The sequence below is a fragment of the Camelus dromedarius genome, chromosome 3 (assembly GCF_036321535.1).
Source record: "Camelus dromedarius isolate mCamDro1 chromosome 3, mCamDro1.pat, whole genome shotgun sequence".
Classification (NCBI taxonomy): Eukaryota; Metazoa; Chordata; class Mammalia; order Artiodactyla; family Camelidae; genus Camelus; species Camelus dromedarius.
In genome coordinates, this window is record NC_087438.1 from 118,933,782 (window position 1) to 118,950,348 (window position 16,567).

The 16,567-nt window shown below is 50.3% G+C and overlaps 1 protein-coding gene and 1 long non-coding RNA gene across 2 annotated transcripts; one reads left to right on the forward strand and one right to left on the reverse strand.

Annotated features, from left to right (window-relative positions):
* Positions 1–1,218: 1,218 nt before the first annotated feature.
* Positions 1,219–4,824, reverse strand: LOC135321086 (uncharacterized). Its single transcript, XR_010380510.1, has 3 exons — positions 4,715–4,824; positions 1,708–1,835; positions 1,219–1,366 (listed from the first exon to the last, which is right to left on the reverse strand). It is a non-coding gene; the product is annotated as an uncharacterized LOC135321086 (long non-coding RNA).
* A 5,874-nt stretch (positions 4,825–10,698) lies between these two features.
* On the forward strand, positions 10,699–15,442 carry LOC135319304 (GDP-fucose protein O-fucosyltransferase 2-like). The gene is made up of 3 exons (XM_064479013.1): positions 10,699–10,891; positions 12,280–12,516; positions 15,392–15,442. Exons 1-3 carry the CDS (start codon positions 10,699–10,701, stop codon positions 15,403–15,405), a joined length of 444 nt encoding a protein of 147 aa, XP_064335083.1. The 3' UTR covers positions 15,406–15,442.
* Positions 15,443–16,567: the final 1,125 nt, after the last annotated feature.

Below are 16,567 nucleotides of genomic sequence, written 5' to 3' on the forward strand. Positions count from 1 at the left end.
TCCCGGGGTCAGGCCGACTAGGATACACGTGTCCCGTAACCCAGGGCAACAGAGACCGCCCCCAGGACAAGCCGCGGGGAAGATGGGAGCAAATGGGCCAGCTTCCCAACTGCAGGCCCCCGAACCCCGCCACCCCTGCACCATGACTACCCTGCCTCCCGCCCCCAGTTAGCTAAGTGGGACAGGGGTGTCCCGGGACCTGGGGCAGAAGAGGCCGTTTGCAGGCCATGCGGTGCAGACATGGAGCTAATACACAAGCTACCCCGGGACAGCCACCCTATCCCCGCAGCCACCACCTTACCAGCTCCCTGACCGCACCGCACCCATCTCCCAGGAGCAAGTTTACCTGGAGTCGGACTCAGGGAAATCTCCGGCGGCAGAGGTCGCCCACAGGCCAGGCCGCGGGGGAGAGAAGAAATGGAGCAGCTCCCTGGAAAGGACCCACTCCCCCTGGCGCCGCTGCTCCCACCTCCCAGGACCAAGCTCACCTGGAGACCGGCGTCCCGCCTCTAGGGCAGCGGAGGCCGCCCCCAGGCTCCGCCGCGGGGGAGTGCGGAGAGAATTGACCGGCTCCCCCGCGGCAGCCCCCCTACCCCCGTGGTCCCCGCACATTAACGGCACCACCTCCACTCCCCACTCAGCAAGCTGAGTGGGACAGGTGTGTCCGGCGACCTGGGGCAGCAGAGGCTGCTCCCAGGCCCGGCAGCCGGGAGAAGGCAGCTATTCCACCAGTTCGCCAGGGGCAGCCCCGCTCCGCCCCCCTACCGCTGCCGCCGCCTGCTGACCTAACCGCCCCACCTCCCAGGAGCAAGCTTACTTGGAGTCCAACATCTGGCGAATCTCCGGCGGCCAAAGCACCCCCAGGCCAGGCTGCAGGGAAGAGAAGAAATCGACCGGCTTGCCCGGGCAGCCTCCCACCCGCCGCCGCCTCCGCTTCCGCCGCCTCAAACCATTGCACTAGCCTCCCGTGGTCAGGCTGACTGCGAGGACGTGCACTTGCCTGAGCACCTCCCTGCACCCCTACGCTCCCTGTACCTCTGCACCCCTGACACTCCCTGCACTGCCTGCACCCCCACAACCCCTGAACTGCCTTCACCCTCCACAGCCCCTGCACCCCTGCCACCACTTACACCTTTGCACTGCTTACAGTCCTGCACCCCTGTATGTCCCACACACCACCTCTTGGGCCTGTGGCAGAGTCTCTGCTGTTAGACCAATGCACATGAACTCACATATTTGCCAGTATATGATGCATCAGTGGACGTCTGGGGTTGGCTGCAGGAAGGTACATGTTCCCGGTCACTAGCCTGGGCCACTAGGGTGATCTCTGTGAGGTCACCCAGGACGGGCTCAGAGATGCTGTTCTCTGGGAAGAGAGGAGTAGAAACCGGTCTTGAGGGCAGAGCTGTGCTCACCAGGCCGTTCACGCTTCATGTTTTACACAGGGCTTCGGAGAAGTGAAATGGATCCGGCTAAGTAAGACCTGCCTGCTATGCACCCACCTCAGTCCTGGGCTCTGAGGCAGACCAACTGGCTCCCACCGTCAAGACACCTGAATGGGCACCTGAATGGTCCCTTTGAGGCATCCCATCAGTTCTCAGGAAGAAGTCTATCTGCTTCCACCCCATGGCCCTCCCTCCCACTGTGCTGGCCTCAGGAAGGTTCCTTATTTGGGGAAGGCAGCCCACCCCTTACCCCACCCCTCACCTTTCTCTAACCCAGGCTGGTGTTTCTCTGCCCTTCAGAGTCTGGAAAGCCATTCCTCTTCAGTTATGTCCCTTCTGAAATGGACTTGCTTCCACTCAATTCTAGGTGAGGATGCACCATGGAATGCACTGGGTAAGAGAACCAAAATAAATAGTTTTTTCTGTGAGGTTTTCTGTTTATCTACTGGGATGGGCTGTGTGTAGTTTGCTACAGCCATTGGTGTGAGAGGCTAAAGCTGCCTGTGTGTCCTTGTTTTCATCCGCCCGCTGTCTTTGGATTTTCCCTAGACACTCCTGAGACATTAACTTCTTTTAATTTTATTCCTGTTATTACACAGAGGCCCTACTGACATGGAGGTAAGGTGTTGGGGTAGTGGAACAGAGCAGGGCATCTATACTCCTGTGATTAGTTCTCATTGAGCCTGTGCCCTGAGCTGTGACCTCCACAAGTGTGTCTCTTTCCCTTCACCCCAATTTGGGTGAGACAGAAGGGATTTCCCTTCCCCCAGGCTGGTTAGGCTCTGGTAAAATAATTTCTCATTTAAAAAAAAAACACAACCCCCCACAATGGAAGAGAATGTTCTGGGTGTATTTCATTAGAGTTATTTTATCCTTTCCTGGCAGGAAGCATGAGGAGTTTTCCTATGATTTTCACTCTGAGAACAGGGTACTGTCCTCGAAGTAAAATGCATGAAAAAGAGCAGGGGGCCCCTCTGACTGACCCCCTGAAGTTGTCACACTCAGACTTCCCCACGCTGTTTCCAGCTGGCCTCAGGGACCTGTTAAATCTGCCTGCCCCCTACTTTCTTACAATAGCGGGTTCTGCCCTGGGAGCTGTGACTCTCCAAGCCTGCCCGGCTGCCTCTCTGGGTTGGGAGCAGCTTTCCCCCTCAGTTTTCTTGTGGGTCTAAGAACAGCAGTGGGTGTTCAGCTCCCTCATCTCTGGTGTTGTTTTCAGGACAGAAGGAGCAATTTCTGAGCTCCACACGAGCTGGACCAGAGGCTGGAAGCCTCCCCTCCTCTGCCTCCATGCAGACAATCAGTGGCTGTGGTTCTGGCCGAGTTTCTGAAGATGTGGATTTAAACACACACATCCCAGCCCCACAGGAGCACACAGTCCCATAAATCCCTACAACTTCCACTGGTAACTACGGAACTGATGAGGACACGCGTTTCGGGGCTGCAGAGGCCTGAATGCACGACTTTCTCCGTGGCCTATTAATGTGGTTGTTATGGGCCTTGTCTGAAGTGGCTTGCATACCGCACCTGGTACATGGGAAATATAAAATAAGTACTAGAACCTCCACTTTTTCTCCCTCTTGGGCCTTCCAACCTAAAAAGTAATACGTGAACTCAGACGGCCTAGTCACCACAATGAGGTCAGGCCAGCCCGGCTCTCCTGAGTGATGGGCACTGACTTGCGCATTAAGTCGGAAAAGTAGGGGAACCGTCTTCCTCTAACTGGGCCTCTCCCCACACCAGGCACGCCCTCAGCTGAGAAGGGGCCAACTCCCCCATTGAGGTGTGTGCTGGTGGCTTCAGTGTGACCTGGCCCTGCCGGGACATGAACCTGCAGTGAGTTGGAGTGTCAGGAGGAGGGGGGGTCCCTGCTGGGGCAGCAGGGGGCCCGGTAGCACCCTGCGCAGCCTGGTGCCTGGGGCTCCCCAACATCTCCTACGGCCCCAGGGTCGGCTCTGGTCTGGGCCACTCCATGCACCCTCCCAGTATCTTTTCATTAAGTCCCTTTTTGATTTTTATCAGCCAGAGGTGGCTTCTGTTGCTTGTTCAGTGAAACAGTGCATCAGGAAACCAGACTATTTCTAAGATCAGTAAAATACGAACTTTGGTCAGCTCGCCGGGCAGACCGTGCAGCACAAATTCCCGCACAGGGCTGTGCAAATGCCTTACGTGAAGGGTCCTCATCATCTGTCTTCAGAGATACAGAAGCTCGTGGTTCAGGTAAAATCTCAGGGAGGGATTGAGGAATCCAAAGCTGGTTGGTTTCAAAGACTAACCGGTCGGACCAGACCCCTGAGCTGTGGTCAGAAGCCTGGCTCAATGTCACGCAGACTCAGCACCCTAAGTGTCCAGTGGGGCTGGTGCTGTTTCCTTTACAAGCTCTCGTTGGGGAATCACTGTAGCCCCTTACATTCAGCAGGGAATCCAGCCCTCTTAGCCCCCACCCTGAGTGTTCCATGACACAAATCTCGGGAGTGTATAATTTTCATCTTTGTTTAGGAGGATGAAGGTGGGGCAAGAGGAGAGATAAATTCACACTTAGTGACACCAAGTCACAGCCAGTACCTCCTCCTCGGAGAGTTATGTGCTCCCACAGTGGTGGCTGGGGGGCTGGGCAGAGCCCCTCCTCTGGTCACAGAGGGACTCACTCCTCTGACTGCAACTGATGGGTTGGACAACCAATCCAGAGAGGACAGAGCATCTTTCCCAGGAATTTGGAACTGACACACAGAAATTAATTTCACTCATCTGGGGATTGGGAGGAGGGTGGGAATCAAATGAAACCAGAGCAGGAGAGAAAGTTACAAGTGAATGAGAGAGAGACAGAGAGACTGAACTTGTGAGAGTAAATAGTGTGAAGGAAGGATAACAATCAGGGCACAGAGGAATTCCAGCTCCTGGCTGTCTAGTGTGTCCCAGCCCATCAACAAACCTGCGGGATGGTTAACATCATTCCAGTTTTGCAGATTAGGAAACAGGCTGAAACAGACAGGGGTTGGCTTTGGGTGCACAGTCAATTTAATTGCCACTGGACCCCTTAATTCCCACTGCCTGAAGGCACCGTGATCCTCACAGGGACCCTGCAGTGCTGACAGCCTAGCACCCTGATCAAAGGGACCCTGCGGGAGTGGGAACCTCTCTGAGTTTGGAGAGTTCCTTGCACCGAGATTCCATGCATCAGCCGGCTCCCGCTCACCCCAGGTTAACGTCTCCCCAGCTGTGTAGTCCCCCGACCCGCTTCCCTCCCTGCCAGGCACCCCCGTTCTTACCACCGAGTGTACTGCAGGAATTCAGGCACAGGGATGCCCAAAGCAACACGAGCCCACCGGCTGTACAAACAGCAGACTCCCAGGCCCAACTGGGCTCCATGGGGATAGTAGGTGTCCTCACTTTCATGTACCTAAGGCAATCTGTTTCTTCAGCTGGAGGCTATAGAGAAAAATAAAAGGTCCAAAACATTGTTCAGTGAGGAATTCCTCCAAGGACCTGACTTCAGAGTCTACAACCAGTTGTGCTGGCCGCTCTTACCCCCGGACTTTGGGTGAGGTGGATTATTGATCAGCACATTTGCCGGTGGCCCAGCTCCTGGGCTTGGCTGCCCAGAGGGGGCTGGGGGAATGGGTAAGGCCAGGGCACTCAGGAAGAGCACAGAGGACCTGACATCTCGCCTCCGCAGTTGTAAACCCTTCCCCATATCTCAAGGCATCGGACAGAGTGCAGCCACCACAATAATGAGATGTTCCCATCTCTTCACTCACTCCTTTTGGTTCACATACATGCTGAGCATCCACTGGGTCACAGGACATGACACACAGGATGGCCGATGGGACAGGCTTGGTACTTCCCCCTGGATCCTGTTCAATCTGATGGAAGAATGATCACTCATAAACGGTTTCTCAAAAGGATACATAGACAGGAGACAAACTGCAGAGTGAATCAAATTTTAAAATATAAATGAAGATCCCCCAGTCTCCCCGCCTAAGGTTAACAGCATAAAGAAAATAGATCTTGCCTTTGATCACCAAGGAAGTGGTCACCCTCTCTCAGGAGGAAAGGAGAGTTAATCTTTGAGCAGGACACAGAAGTGCTCCATCGAATTGTACCAGGACCTCTGCATTCATTCAGCAAATCTGTATAAGCTCCTACTACTTATGGGAATCTAGTAACTATACCCGTTCCCAAGGCTCTTGGGCTTTATTAGTCAACAAAATAGACACGACTCCCCATCACTGGGGGCTCAGAGTTTTAGCAGAGAAAACAGGCAACATGATGGGGGTAGCAAGAGCTTGGGGATAAATAAGAGTGATATGAGCAAACTCAGGTGATGGTGGTGGGGTGGGAGGCAGGCAGGAGGGAATAAGGCAATCCTGGCAGATCTCACGGAGTAATGAACTTGAAGCAGAATAGATCCGGAGGAAGAAGGAAGAGCCGGAGCCAGAGGCCCCCAGAGTGATGGGGAGAGTGTGGGCGGAGAGGCAGAACAGGCCGGGTCCTGGAAGACTTTGGGACGACTTTGGCTCCTAATGGAATGGTGACCCTTTTAGTGAGTTTTGATGGGATGGGTGATGTCCAATTTATGCTTTTGTTTTGGGTTTTCTTGGGAGGAGGTTAATTTATTTATTTTAGTGAAGGTGCTGTAGTTTGAACCCAGGATCTCATGCATGCTAAGCATGCACTGTATCACTGAGCTACACCCACCCCCTCAATGTATGCTTTTATAGGCTCCCTCTGACTCTGTGTGGATGAGATTGTAGAAAAGCAAAGATGGGAGAAGGAGGCTATTTGGTGTCCAACAAGGGGTTGAAGGTGGCTCCTAGGAGGGTGGGGAACAGGGAGTAGGTGGTTAATGAATTCAGAGTAGCCAGGATTTTCTAACAAGCTGTATTTGCTGTGTGTGTGTGTGTGTGTGTAAGTGAAAGAGAGAGAAAGAACATGGTTCCAATATCTGGACCTGGAAAATGGGATGGATGTCCTCTCCATCCACAGGGGATGGGACAAGATGGGGCTGAGCAGGTGGAAAGGGGTAGGAATCAGCTCAGTTCTTCAATGTCATGGTTAAGGAGTCTATTAGATATTGCCACAGAAATGCCTAATAAGTAGAGGAGTTTGGGTTTCTTTTTCTTTCTTATTAACATTAAAAAATATAATTTAAATGTATTGATTTTATTATGTGAATGATTTTGGAATTTTATTTCATGCCAATGTATATGTTATAATAGCCAAATGGAAAATATATCAGAAAAGAGGAGAAATGAGGGCTTTCACATAAACTGACTGTCCATAACGTAGGTAAAATTTCAATAAAACCAGTCTTCATGCAAAAACCTCATCTTGATGTTACATAAAATTAAATGAAAAAGGACTATGTTGATGTATCATTATTTCATGTTACATAATAGCCCCAAACAAACACACTGTTTAACTATGAGGCTTGTAGAAATACTATTCACTTTATTGACATAAATACAGAAATGCAGAAAGGTTCTAAGGTAGAATAAGCATCTTAGTGGAAATAATAGAGATCTGAGCATTTTACATGATATATATGGACTGATTCAAAATTTGGAAAAGTAATTTACACAGTAGAACATATGTATGAATGTGAAAGCAAGATGAGTGAAAGAAAAAGAATATGAGTATCAGGGAGAGAGTTCCAAATGGAAAGGGCAAATCAGGGAGTTTGGACAAATCGAGAAATTGATGGCATGTCAATTTCCAAGTCTGGTTGCTTCCACCAAAGTTATAGCAGAGAGATTGAGGAGAGACCCAGGACCCAACTCCGGGGCACATTCGCAGTAAATGTTTGGAAAAAAGAGGAGACGTTGGCAAAAGACCAGCCAGAAGATCGAAAGCAGAGCGATAGGCTGGAGGTCAAGTAAAGCAGGAACACGGGGGAGGAGGGATGGAAGAGCTGGGTCAAATGCTGCCAAAGGGCCAAGCATGACGAAGACTAAAAACTGACCACTATATTTAGCAACGTGGGGTCACTGATGGCCTTGACAGTGCAGTTTCCATAGAGCGAGGGATCAGGGGAAAAGCCAGAGTGGGTGCAAAAGCGGATGGCTCAAGAAAATATTTAGACAGTGAGTTTAAACTACTCATTAAAGATTTGCTGCAAAGACATGGGGTGGCAATTGGTGGGGGCGAATTAGGGTCAAGGAGTGCTGTTTGTTTCTTTTAAGAGGATGGACTTTTATATACTGATGGGAGCCAACTAGCAGGAGAACAAAATAGATGAGGTAGTGACAGAGAGGATGGATGTGGGAGAGACAGCTTGGAGAAGATTGGATGGATGGGACCCCTGGCGACTTTTGGATGATATGGCTTTTGATGTCACCTGTAATAAGAGGTGGGGAAGCGAGAGTGAGGTCACAGACATCAGAAGGTGAGCGGATGTGCTAGGAGTTGCTGGTGAATGTTCTCTTCTGTTGGCTTCAGTTTGCTTGGTTAAAGTAGAAAAGTAAACTTACCAGCTGAGGAAAGAGGAGGAAGAGTTACTGGAGTCATGAGCAGAAGATACGAAAGAGCCTTCAGGGACAATGGGACAGTGAAAAGAACAGAGGGAGACGGGGGGAGTGTGCTCTCAGAAAGTTACATTTATCTTTGAGGTCCCCAATTGTTGAATGTGTGATTGTGCTTCCTGCTGTCTACGAAATAAAAATTTAGTATGGTTCAGGGAAAATGCTATTTCATTCTAAGAGGCTGCCTGTTTCTCAGGAATGGTCATCTTAAACTGCAAACATTAAAAAATGTTGAAAAGAAGAACTTGTGTACCCAATGACCCACTATTTTCTATAAATTTGGTTGCTATTTAGTTCCCCTATCAATACCACAGAACCGATACTGCCTAGGATGGAGATACATCGATGCTTAAATGGAAATGAAATCTGTATCTTTTTCCTAAACTCCATGGCTTCCTTAACATCCCATTCCCCTTGGAATTTAGGGGTGTCTGGTATAAGAAATGAGAAGCAGTTTGAGAAAATCCTGGCTCAGAATTACACAGCACAACCACAGTTAAGTATACAGCCGTAAAAATGTTTAGAAGCAAAACTCCATAACTACTCTTAAAGAATTTTGCAAACCTGGGCCTGCCCAGATGTTTCCAAACTGGAAAGGTACTCCTATCACTTGACCGGTACGGGAACCAGAGGCTGGTCAGCCTTTTCTGTAAAAGCCAGAGAGTAAATATTTTCAGTTTTGCAGATCATTTTGTTGTAACCATGCAGGTCTGCAATAAGAAAGCGAAGAGCACTGGGAGACAGGAAACAAATGGGCATGCCCACACCCACCCTTCCACTCAGGGCAGCTTCTCTGTGGTGGGGAGATTTGCCACAATGATTTGTTTCTTTGTTTCCATTGGTTTCTTTGGTTCCACCTTACTGCTCAAGCTCAGAACTTCAAGTGAGCCTGGTCCTTCATCATCCATGCAGAGAGAAGGCTGAGTGGGGGTGAGGACCTCACCTGACAGAGGAGAGATGGCTTGTCACCATGACATGAGACAATCACACCATCCGGGATGAAAGGGAACAAAGATAAAGGAGGGGAACAGCAGTGGGACCCCTGGGTCACCTGCCAGGCTTGCTCTCCCTCCACGGCCACCCTGGGGGCCTGGGTGGTGTTGGAACTGAGCTACAGTGATTAGGCTGAAGGGACTCAGGATAAACGACCCTCCGTCTCCACACCGGGTTCCAAACGCAGCCTCTCTAAATCTACCCTCTGAGTTTCTGGAACTCAGCTGGAAGAATACATGATCAGGCCAGACCCAGAGCCCAAGCCAAACACGACAGGGGTCATGTGGGGTTGTAACCCCGTGCTCAGTGGTCGGGGTCTCCTTGCAAATCTGCAGAAATCCCTGTTCTGCCTCATTCCTGGGAGAAACCCCATATCTCCTCCTGCTCTGTTCTTCTCTTGAGGCTATTGTCCTGGAGGGATGCAGAGTCCTTGAACCTGGCCCTCCAAACGTACATAAGCAGCCTGTTCAATAAAACAAATTATGCACTTCTTCACATTTGCCAGTTTTTTGATTCCAGAAAGGCTGCGGGACTCTTTCTCACTGTCTCCTGTGCCCCCACCACTTGGTGGCCCTCTCCTCATGGAAACACGATTTCCCACAACTGCACCCTGCCTCCCAGCTTGTCAGAGGGGAGTGACCCACAAAGACACACGTGTTTGTGAGGATCCTGTCGCCCAACAGAAAGCCTACTCCTGGAGCCACGGACAGAGATCTGGCCTCCTGAGCAGCTCAGCTCTAGTTGAAAACGTAAACTGGGGACCCCAAACATTGCTGAATGACTTTCTGAGTCACCTGGACTGGAGGGGCCTGATTTTTCTTTCCAGGAATGGATGTAGCGCAGCCTCCATTTTCAGGGCTGACATTCATGATGGATCTATTTCCCCCAACTGCACCCCAGGAAGGAAAGGCCCTTCCATCCCACTGGTTAGAAACCCAGCCCAGGGGAGTTCCGAAGCACCACATCGCTGTCAGGTCCAGCATCCCTGCAGAGTGGCCCCTGCCCCTGAATGAGCCCCTTGCCTGGGCCTTCCCTGCCCCGACATGACCACACCCCAGATGGTGCTGGGGAAGGCAGGGAGTGCAGTGAGGGGTGGGGGGAGCAGAGCCCCTTGCTCTGGAGTGAGGAGACCACAGAGAAAGGCACACACCACCCCCACCCTATACCCCAAACTCTTAGCCCCGCCTACACAGGGGCCGCTCTGAGTCCTCTCACCATGGCTCTCCTGTCAGACTGCACCTCACCCGGCATCTGGCACCCCAGCCCTACCTCCCCTCTTATGACAGATCCCGTCTTCTTGGAAACTGCCTAGCAGCGAGTATTCAAGGCCGGCAGCGGGCCTGGCGGATCTGCACTTCAGGTGCCCTACCTGGCCAGCCGTGCGTGCCTGGGCTCAGTCCTCTATCTTGCCCACTGGTAGCCTGGGTCCACGTCCGGTGCAAGCGGAGGCCACGGAGCCCAGGCTGATCCCCACACAGGGACAGGTGAGGGTGTCCCCATCTCGCTGCCCCGCTGCCCCACTGCCCCGCCCACTGGTGGCAGCACCGCCCCAGCCTCCGCCCGGCGCCACCTGCAGGTCAGGACTTCCGAGCGGCCCCGCCCGTCTGCCCCATAAGCCTCCCCCACCTCCGTCCTGGCCGCGCCCTGGCTCCCATTGGCTCCGCAAGTTCTGCCCTAGCACATCTAGACTCGGGAAGACACTCGACGCAAGCGCTAGAGGATGGCCCTGCGGCGTTGCCATGGTTACAGGCGCCGCGCTCCGCGCGGGCCGGCCTGAGCTTCTGGGGCGGGCAGCGGGCTCCGGAAGTGTGCAGCTGCCCGGGACCATGGCAGTGCTTGCTGCTGGGGATGGCGGCTTGCTCGGCCAGGCGACTAGTTCTGGCCTGGTCAGTAGGCGGCCGACATCTTGTCTGGGGCGGCGTCTCACAGATGGTAAACGTACATCCGCGCCGTCGGCGGGGCCGGTGGACATGAACCAGGGTGGGATCGGTGTTGGGGTGGTGGCCGGGGAGGGCTGTGGTGCCGGGGAGTGTGTTGGGGCGGGGCGGGACTGGGCTTGGGCACAGACTCAAGCTTTCCTCCCCCTCAGGCCCTGGGGCTGGGGCCGCGAGTCTGGGTAGCCCTTGGTGGCCGCGGCCTCCCAGAACCCACCGGGACGGGCAGGCGGAGGACCCCTCTTAGATGAAGCGGGTCCTTACCCGGGTTTTGAAGAGCCCCAGAGTCAGATGTTGGAATGATGTGGTTTATCAGCCTTGTTTATCTGCAGGGAAATTTCAGTTCCATCCAGATGTTGGTTCCTTCAGTCAACCTCAGGAATAAGACACAAGGGTCTGTGCCGATAAGTAGTTATCTAGGGCTTGACTCAAAATAAACTATGCGGGGTGTAGGGATGGTAGATGGGACCCTCTCTCTTGAAGTTAGCAGCCTTCTGGGATTAGAGGCCCCAGCTGAGGATTACATCCTCATCTGCAGTAATGGAGTTTGTGAGAAACACACAGAAAAGGGAGGGGTGTGGTGGCGGTAACTCATTACAGAATCCAGGACCCTTGCCTTGCTCTTGTGTAGAAGAATCTCACCTTGGATAGGGCAGCAGTTATCAAAGTGTATCCAAGGCCCCTGAGGTGCAAAACCATTTTCATAGAAACGCCGGGATGTCACCTGCCTTTTGCACACTCTTGCTCTCCCGAGTTCCTGTGGGGTTTTCCAGGGAAAACCTGGCCTGTGATATCACAAAACAGGGAACGCAGAGGCAGATAGGAGAATTCAGCTCTCACCAGTCCAAAAGAGATTTGCAGAAATTAAAATCACTGCTATTCTTCTCACTAATGATTTTTCTTTTGAAAAATAGAATTATATTTTGTTTAAGAGTATTAATGGTAACATACAGTAGATTGTTAATATTTTTAAGTGAATTCATACACTTTTTCTAACTTCTTATTTAACTTCTAACACAGGAAATATTGATAGATTTAACTCACATAAATAGCAGCCTTTTGGAGTTCTCAGTAATTGTTAAGAGTGTATAGGGTTCTGTAGAACAAGAAGTTTGAGAGCCCCTGGAGAACGGGTGCTCAGGTGCTAGTCAGGTGCTTGGTGTTAGACGGATGCCAAGATGTCTTCCACAACTGCTCCCGGACTTGAAGTAATTGGCCACATGGAGATGGGTGGGCAGTGCCTCCACTTTACAAACCAGAAGCTGCTGAATGTGTCTGGAGTCTAGGCCATGGGCTGTGCAGGGATTCCCGTTGTATCTGTTCTATCTAAGCCGGGATTCCTGTGCAGAGGCCTGGCCCTGATGACCCGCTCTCCTTTGCTCCCAGCCAGGTACCTTCTGTGTGACGTCAACCCTCCAGAGGGATTCAGCCTCCGTAGGAACGTCTGCATCCACATTGCCTTCCTCCTGAAGACCCTGCTGAAGATGGAGGAGCCGGTACTGGTGCTATTCCCTTGGGGCCACCTCTACCACTGGCAGAGCCCCGATCCCTGGTCCGACTCCTTTGACCTCCCAAGTCTCAACAGAAACATCCCTGACATTGAGTACGAGCAGTTCATTGCAGGTGAGGTGGTAATTTAACTGGGGCCAGGTGGTCGTTTTTCTGGTTCCGATCTGAACAACGGGCCATCTTTCTTTGGGTTTGTCGGTCTGCTTAGGGGCCCTGCTCATGTTTCCCACACTGCAGGTGAATTTGGTTTTTCCATAGTTTTTTCGGGAAATCAATTTGAATTGTATGAGCTCTATGTCCGCTCACCTCTGAAAAACCTGGCCTCCTGGTGAGATGGAGCGGTGACAAGGAGGCCACTGCCACAGAGGCCTTGTCCCAGAAGGACTCACTCCCTGTGCTGTTTTGTTAGTTTCAGGTATACAGCATAGTGATTAAGTTGTAAATATACATAGTCTATTATTTTTCAGGTTCTTTTCCATTATAGGTTGCAAGATACTGAATACTGTTCCCTGTGTTCTACAGTGAATCCTTGTCGTTTGTCTGTTTTACATATAGTAATTTGTATCTGTTAATCCCAAACTCCTAAGTTTGTTTTACAAGTCTGTGAGTCTGTTTTTGTTTTATAAATAAGTTCATTTGTATCTTTTTTTTTAAAATTCCACATATAAATGATATCATATGATATTTGACTTTGTCTGACTTATTTCACTTAGTGAGATAATCTCCAGTTCCATCCAAGTTGCTGTAAATGGCTTTATTTCCTTCTTTGTTATGACTGAGTAATATTCTGTTATATCTAAATACCACATCTTTATCCAGTCATCTGTCAGTGGACGTTTAGTTTGCTTCTATGTCTTGGCCATTGTAAAGAGTGCTCCTGTGAACATTGGGGTGAAGGTATCTTTTGGAATGAAGGTTCCCTCTGGATATATGACCAGGAGCAGGATTGCTGGACTAGGTGATAAGTCTTTTTTTTTTTTTTTTCTTTTGAGGAATCTCCATACTGTTTTCCACAGTGGCTGCACCAAACTACATTCCCACCAACAATGTAGGAGGGTTTCCTTTTCTCCACAGCCTCTCCGGCATTTATGGTTTGTGGACTTTTGAATGATGGCCATTCTGACTGGTGTGAGATGATAACATTGTAGTTTTGAGCTGCAATTCTCTGATAATTGAGCGATACTGAGCATTTTTTTGTATGCCTATTGGCCATTTGTGTGTCTTCATTGGAGAATTGCTTGTTTAGCTGTTCTGCCCATTTTTGGATTTGGTTGTTTATTTTTTTCTTATTAAGTTGTATGAACAATTTATATAGTCTAGAAATTAAGCCAATGTCAGTCTCATCTTTTGCAAATATTTTCTCCCATTCCATAAGTTGTCTTTTTGTTTTACTTATGGTTTCTATTGCTGTGCAAAAGTTTATAAGTTTAATTAGGTCTCATTTATTTATTTTGGCTTTTATTTCTGTTGCTTGGGTTGCTTAGATTGCCCTAGGAAACCATTGCTGAGATGTATGTCAAATAATGTTTTGCCTATGTTTTCTTGAGAGAAGTTTGTAGTGTCTTGTCTAATATTTAAGTCTTTAAGCCATTTTGAGTTTGTTTCTTTTTGGTTTTTTTGTGACTGTATTGTATGCTTTTGATTTGTGGTTACCTCATTCTTCAAATATATCAACCCATTACTATATCTATTTTCTTTAGACTGATAATCGCTTAGGCTCCAACACATCCTAAGTATAATGAAGAAAAAAAAGAAAGAAAAAAATCTATATTTTCTTGTTCCCCTCTCCCATTCCCACCTTTTTTTATTTTGATGTCCTTTTTCATTTTTACATCTTTATGTTTATTCTCTTGTAACTCGTTATTGCATTTCCAACTATGGTTTTCCTGTTTCTACAGCACCCTGCTTCCTTTCTGTTTAGAATAGAACATTGTAATGTCTCTGTTAGGTTCAATATTGCTGAGTTATCTCCCCTCTCCCCTCCCCTTCCCACCCCAGGCCTCTGAATACTCAGTCCAGGAAAGCTAAGTCCATTCTAGCCTTCATCGGTTCTGGGAAAGCAATCTTCAGAGTGGGAAAAAACATTGAAAAATAATATTCTGTGAGTTGCTTTCTACCCTAGTCCAGAGATGAGAAACATCTGAAGGTGGAGGAAAAAAGTTGGAGGTGGGGAACAAAGTCTTTTCTCCTTTTGCTACTGAAGAAATGATTGCTTGTGTAATTAGTGATGGTGCCCTTTAAATTGGTGAGATCGAGATTCCACAGCTTCAGCGCCTGTGAATAACCTGCCGGGAGGAAGCTCTCTAGGGCCCCTGCAGTGGGAAAGGCAGCCCCTCTGAGCACCTGTTGTTCTGTATTCTTCCTGCCTCCACACGGGTTCGCTAGGCACTGTGCAGGACAATGCAGTTACCCAAGGTGGAGGACTGGGAGACCCCTGCTGTGTGGCGAGCCACAGGAGCCCACACTTGTAGGACAAAATGTAGAGTAGTGGGGCGGTCATATGAACAGAGGATGGTTGAGACCCAGGATAGTGTCCTGGATTACAGCAGGCGAGGCTGGCGGGGCAGATGGGGCCCTGGGGCATGGGCAGTCCTTGAGGGATATGAAACAAAGATAGGAACAAAGAGACTGGATTTGTGTGGGGGTACGGCGCCCCCGGAGGCTGCGGGGCAGCTCAGCGAGCCCAAGGGGAGCGGGCACTTCCCCAAAGCTGGGTTGACAGGTCACAACCAACTCACTGGGGACCGAGAGGCACTGAGACATTTTAACCTTTTGTCCCTCTTCCTGGAAAAGAAACTGCTGCCTGTTAAATAGCCTGTGTCATTAGTGAGAATTAAAGACATGAAGCAAGAGTGCCTCAAAAGTCATCCATTGTGTAGTTGTTAATAAGTGTCAAATGCAAACTTGAATAGATGAAATGAAGCATTCATCAGAGGATTTTAAAATCCTTTAAAATAAAAATTCTTGCTGCCTTTGTTCTTCATTTCAGGGTTCAATTGGTGATAATAATAGTAACCAAAGCAATAGCAAACCCTTACAGAAATCTGTCCTGCTGTTCCATGAACGCTGTGTTCATGACAACCCAATGAGTTCGCACCACTATGAGTTCCACTTTAAAGGTAAGGACATTAATTAATCACACGGCTAATAAATGGCAGAGCTGGGAATTGAACCCAAGATGTCTGGCCCCAGAGCCCCCTCTCAGCCCCTTCACTGCAGCACATCACTTGGCATGCCCGACACAGGCCAGCATTTAAGAGCAGCGTGACCTTGGCCAAGGCTGCTTCACCGCTTGGTCTCGGATTCCTCATCTGTAGAATGGGGGTGTGGGCAGTGAACTCTGTGGGCTCAGTGATCACTTCCTCTGGCTCTGCTATTCTACTGCTTTGAGTTAGTTTGGTAAGTATCCGAGCCCCTACATGGCCCACACATGGGCTGGCGCTTTGCTAGGCTCTGGGTTACGGAGAAAAGTAAGATCAGCCTGCTTCTCCGAGGAGCCTGTGTCCCTCCACGGGAAGCAGCTTCGAGGCCCAGGCTCCCTCGCTGGCAGTCGGGGGCTGGGCAGGAAAGTCTGATAAGAAAAGATGGAGGCAGGGCCCCTCCGGGAACAGTGGTGGCCACACAGACCTCAGGAGCGGGAGCGTCTGTCCAGGCTGCTGAGAGGGGATCCTCATGAGGCCAGTAGTCCCCCCAACCTAAGCCCTCAGGACAAAGATCCAGCCATCCCTTCAGTGTCACCATAGAGCCAGTCCATCCTCATCACTGTGCCCCTGTGCTCCTTTGTCCTGGGGCCTCTCTTCCCCCTCACCCAGAAGACTCTTCTCCCTCTCTTCTCTGAGTGCCCCCTCACTTCACCCGTGGTCCCTGCTTCCTGGGCCACCATCCCTGGAGTTGACGCTTTGCCCCCTCACAACCCCAGTTTGACCAGGAGCCTGGGTTGGCCTCCTTGTGCTCACTTTCCACCTTCAGATGATTGCTCCTCCCCTCGTGGGAGCACCTGGAAAACACGGATCCTTTCCTATCAGTGCCTGCCACCCTGGCCTCCCTGCTCATCTGCCTCAGTCAGGAACACCTGGACCACCAGCTCTGTATTGCCTCCCCTCCTACCATCAAGACGTCAAAATTCATTCTCCCTCCTCCACCCAGTGTGGTCATTTTAGGGTCT

What these genes read in the sequence shown, in the direction of transcription:
- LOC135319304 (XM_064479013.1), top strand. Translation starts at nt 10,699, where the DNA reads ATGGTTACAGGCGCCGCGCTCCGCGCGGGCCGGCCTGAGCTTCTGGGG. An exon ending in GGGGCGGCGTCTCACAGATG is followed by an intron (nt 10,892 to 12,279) that starts GTAAACGTACAT and finishes CTTTGCTCCCAG; the next exon opens with CCAGGTACCTTCTGTGTGAC.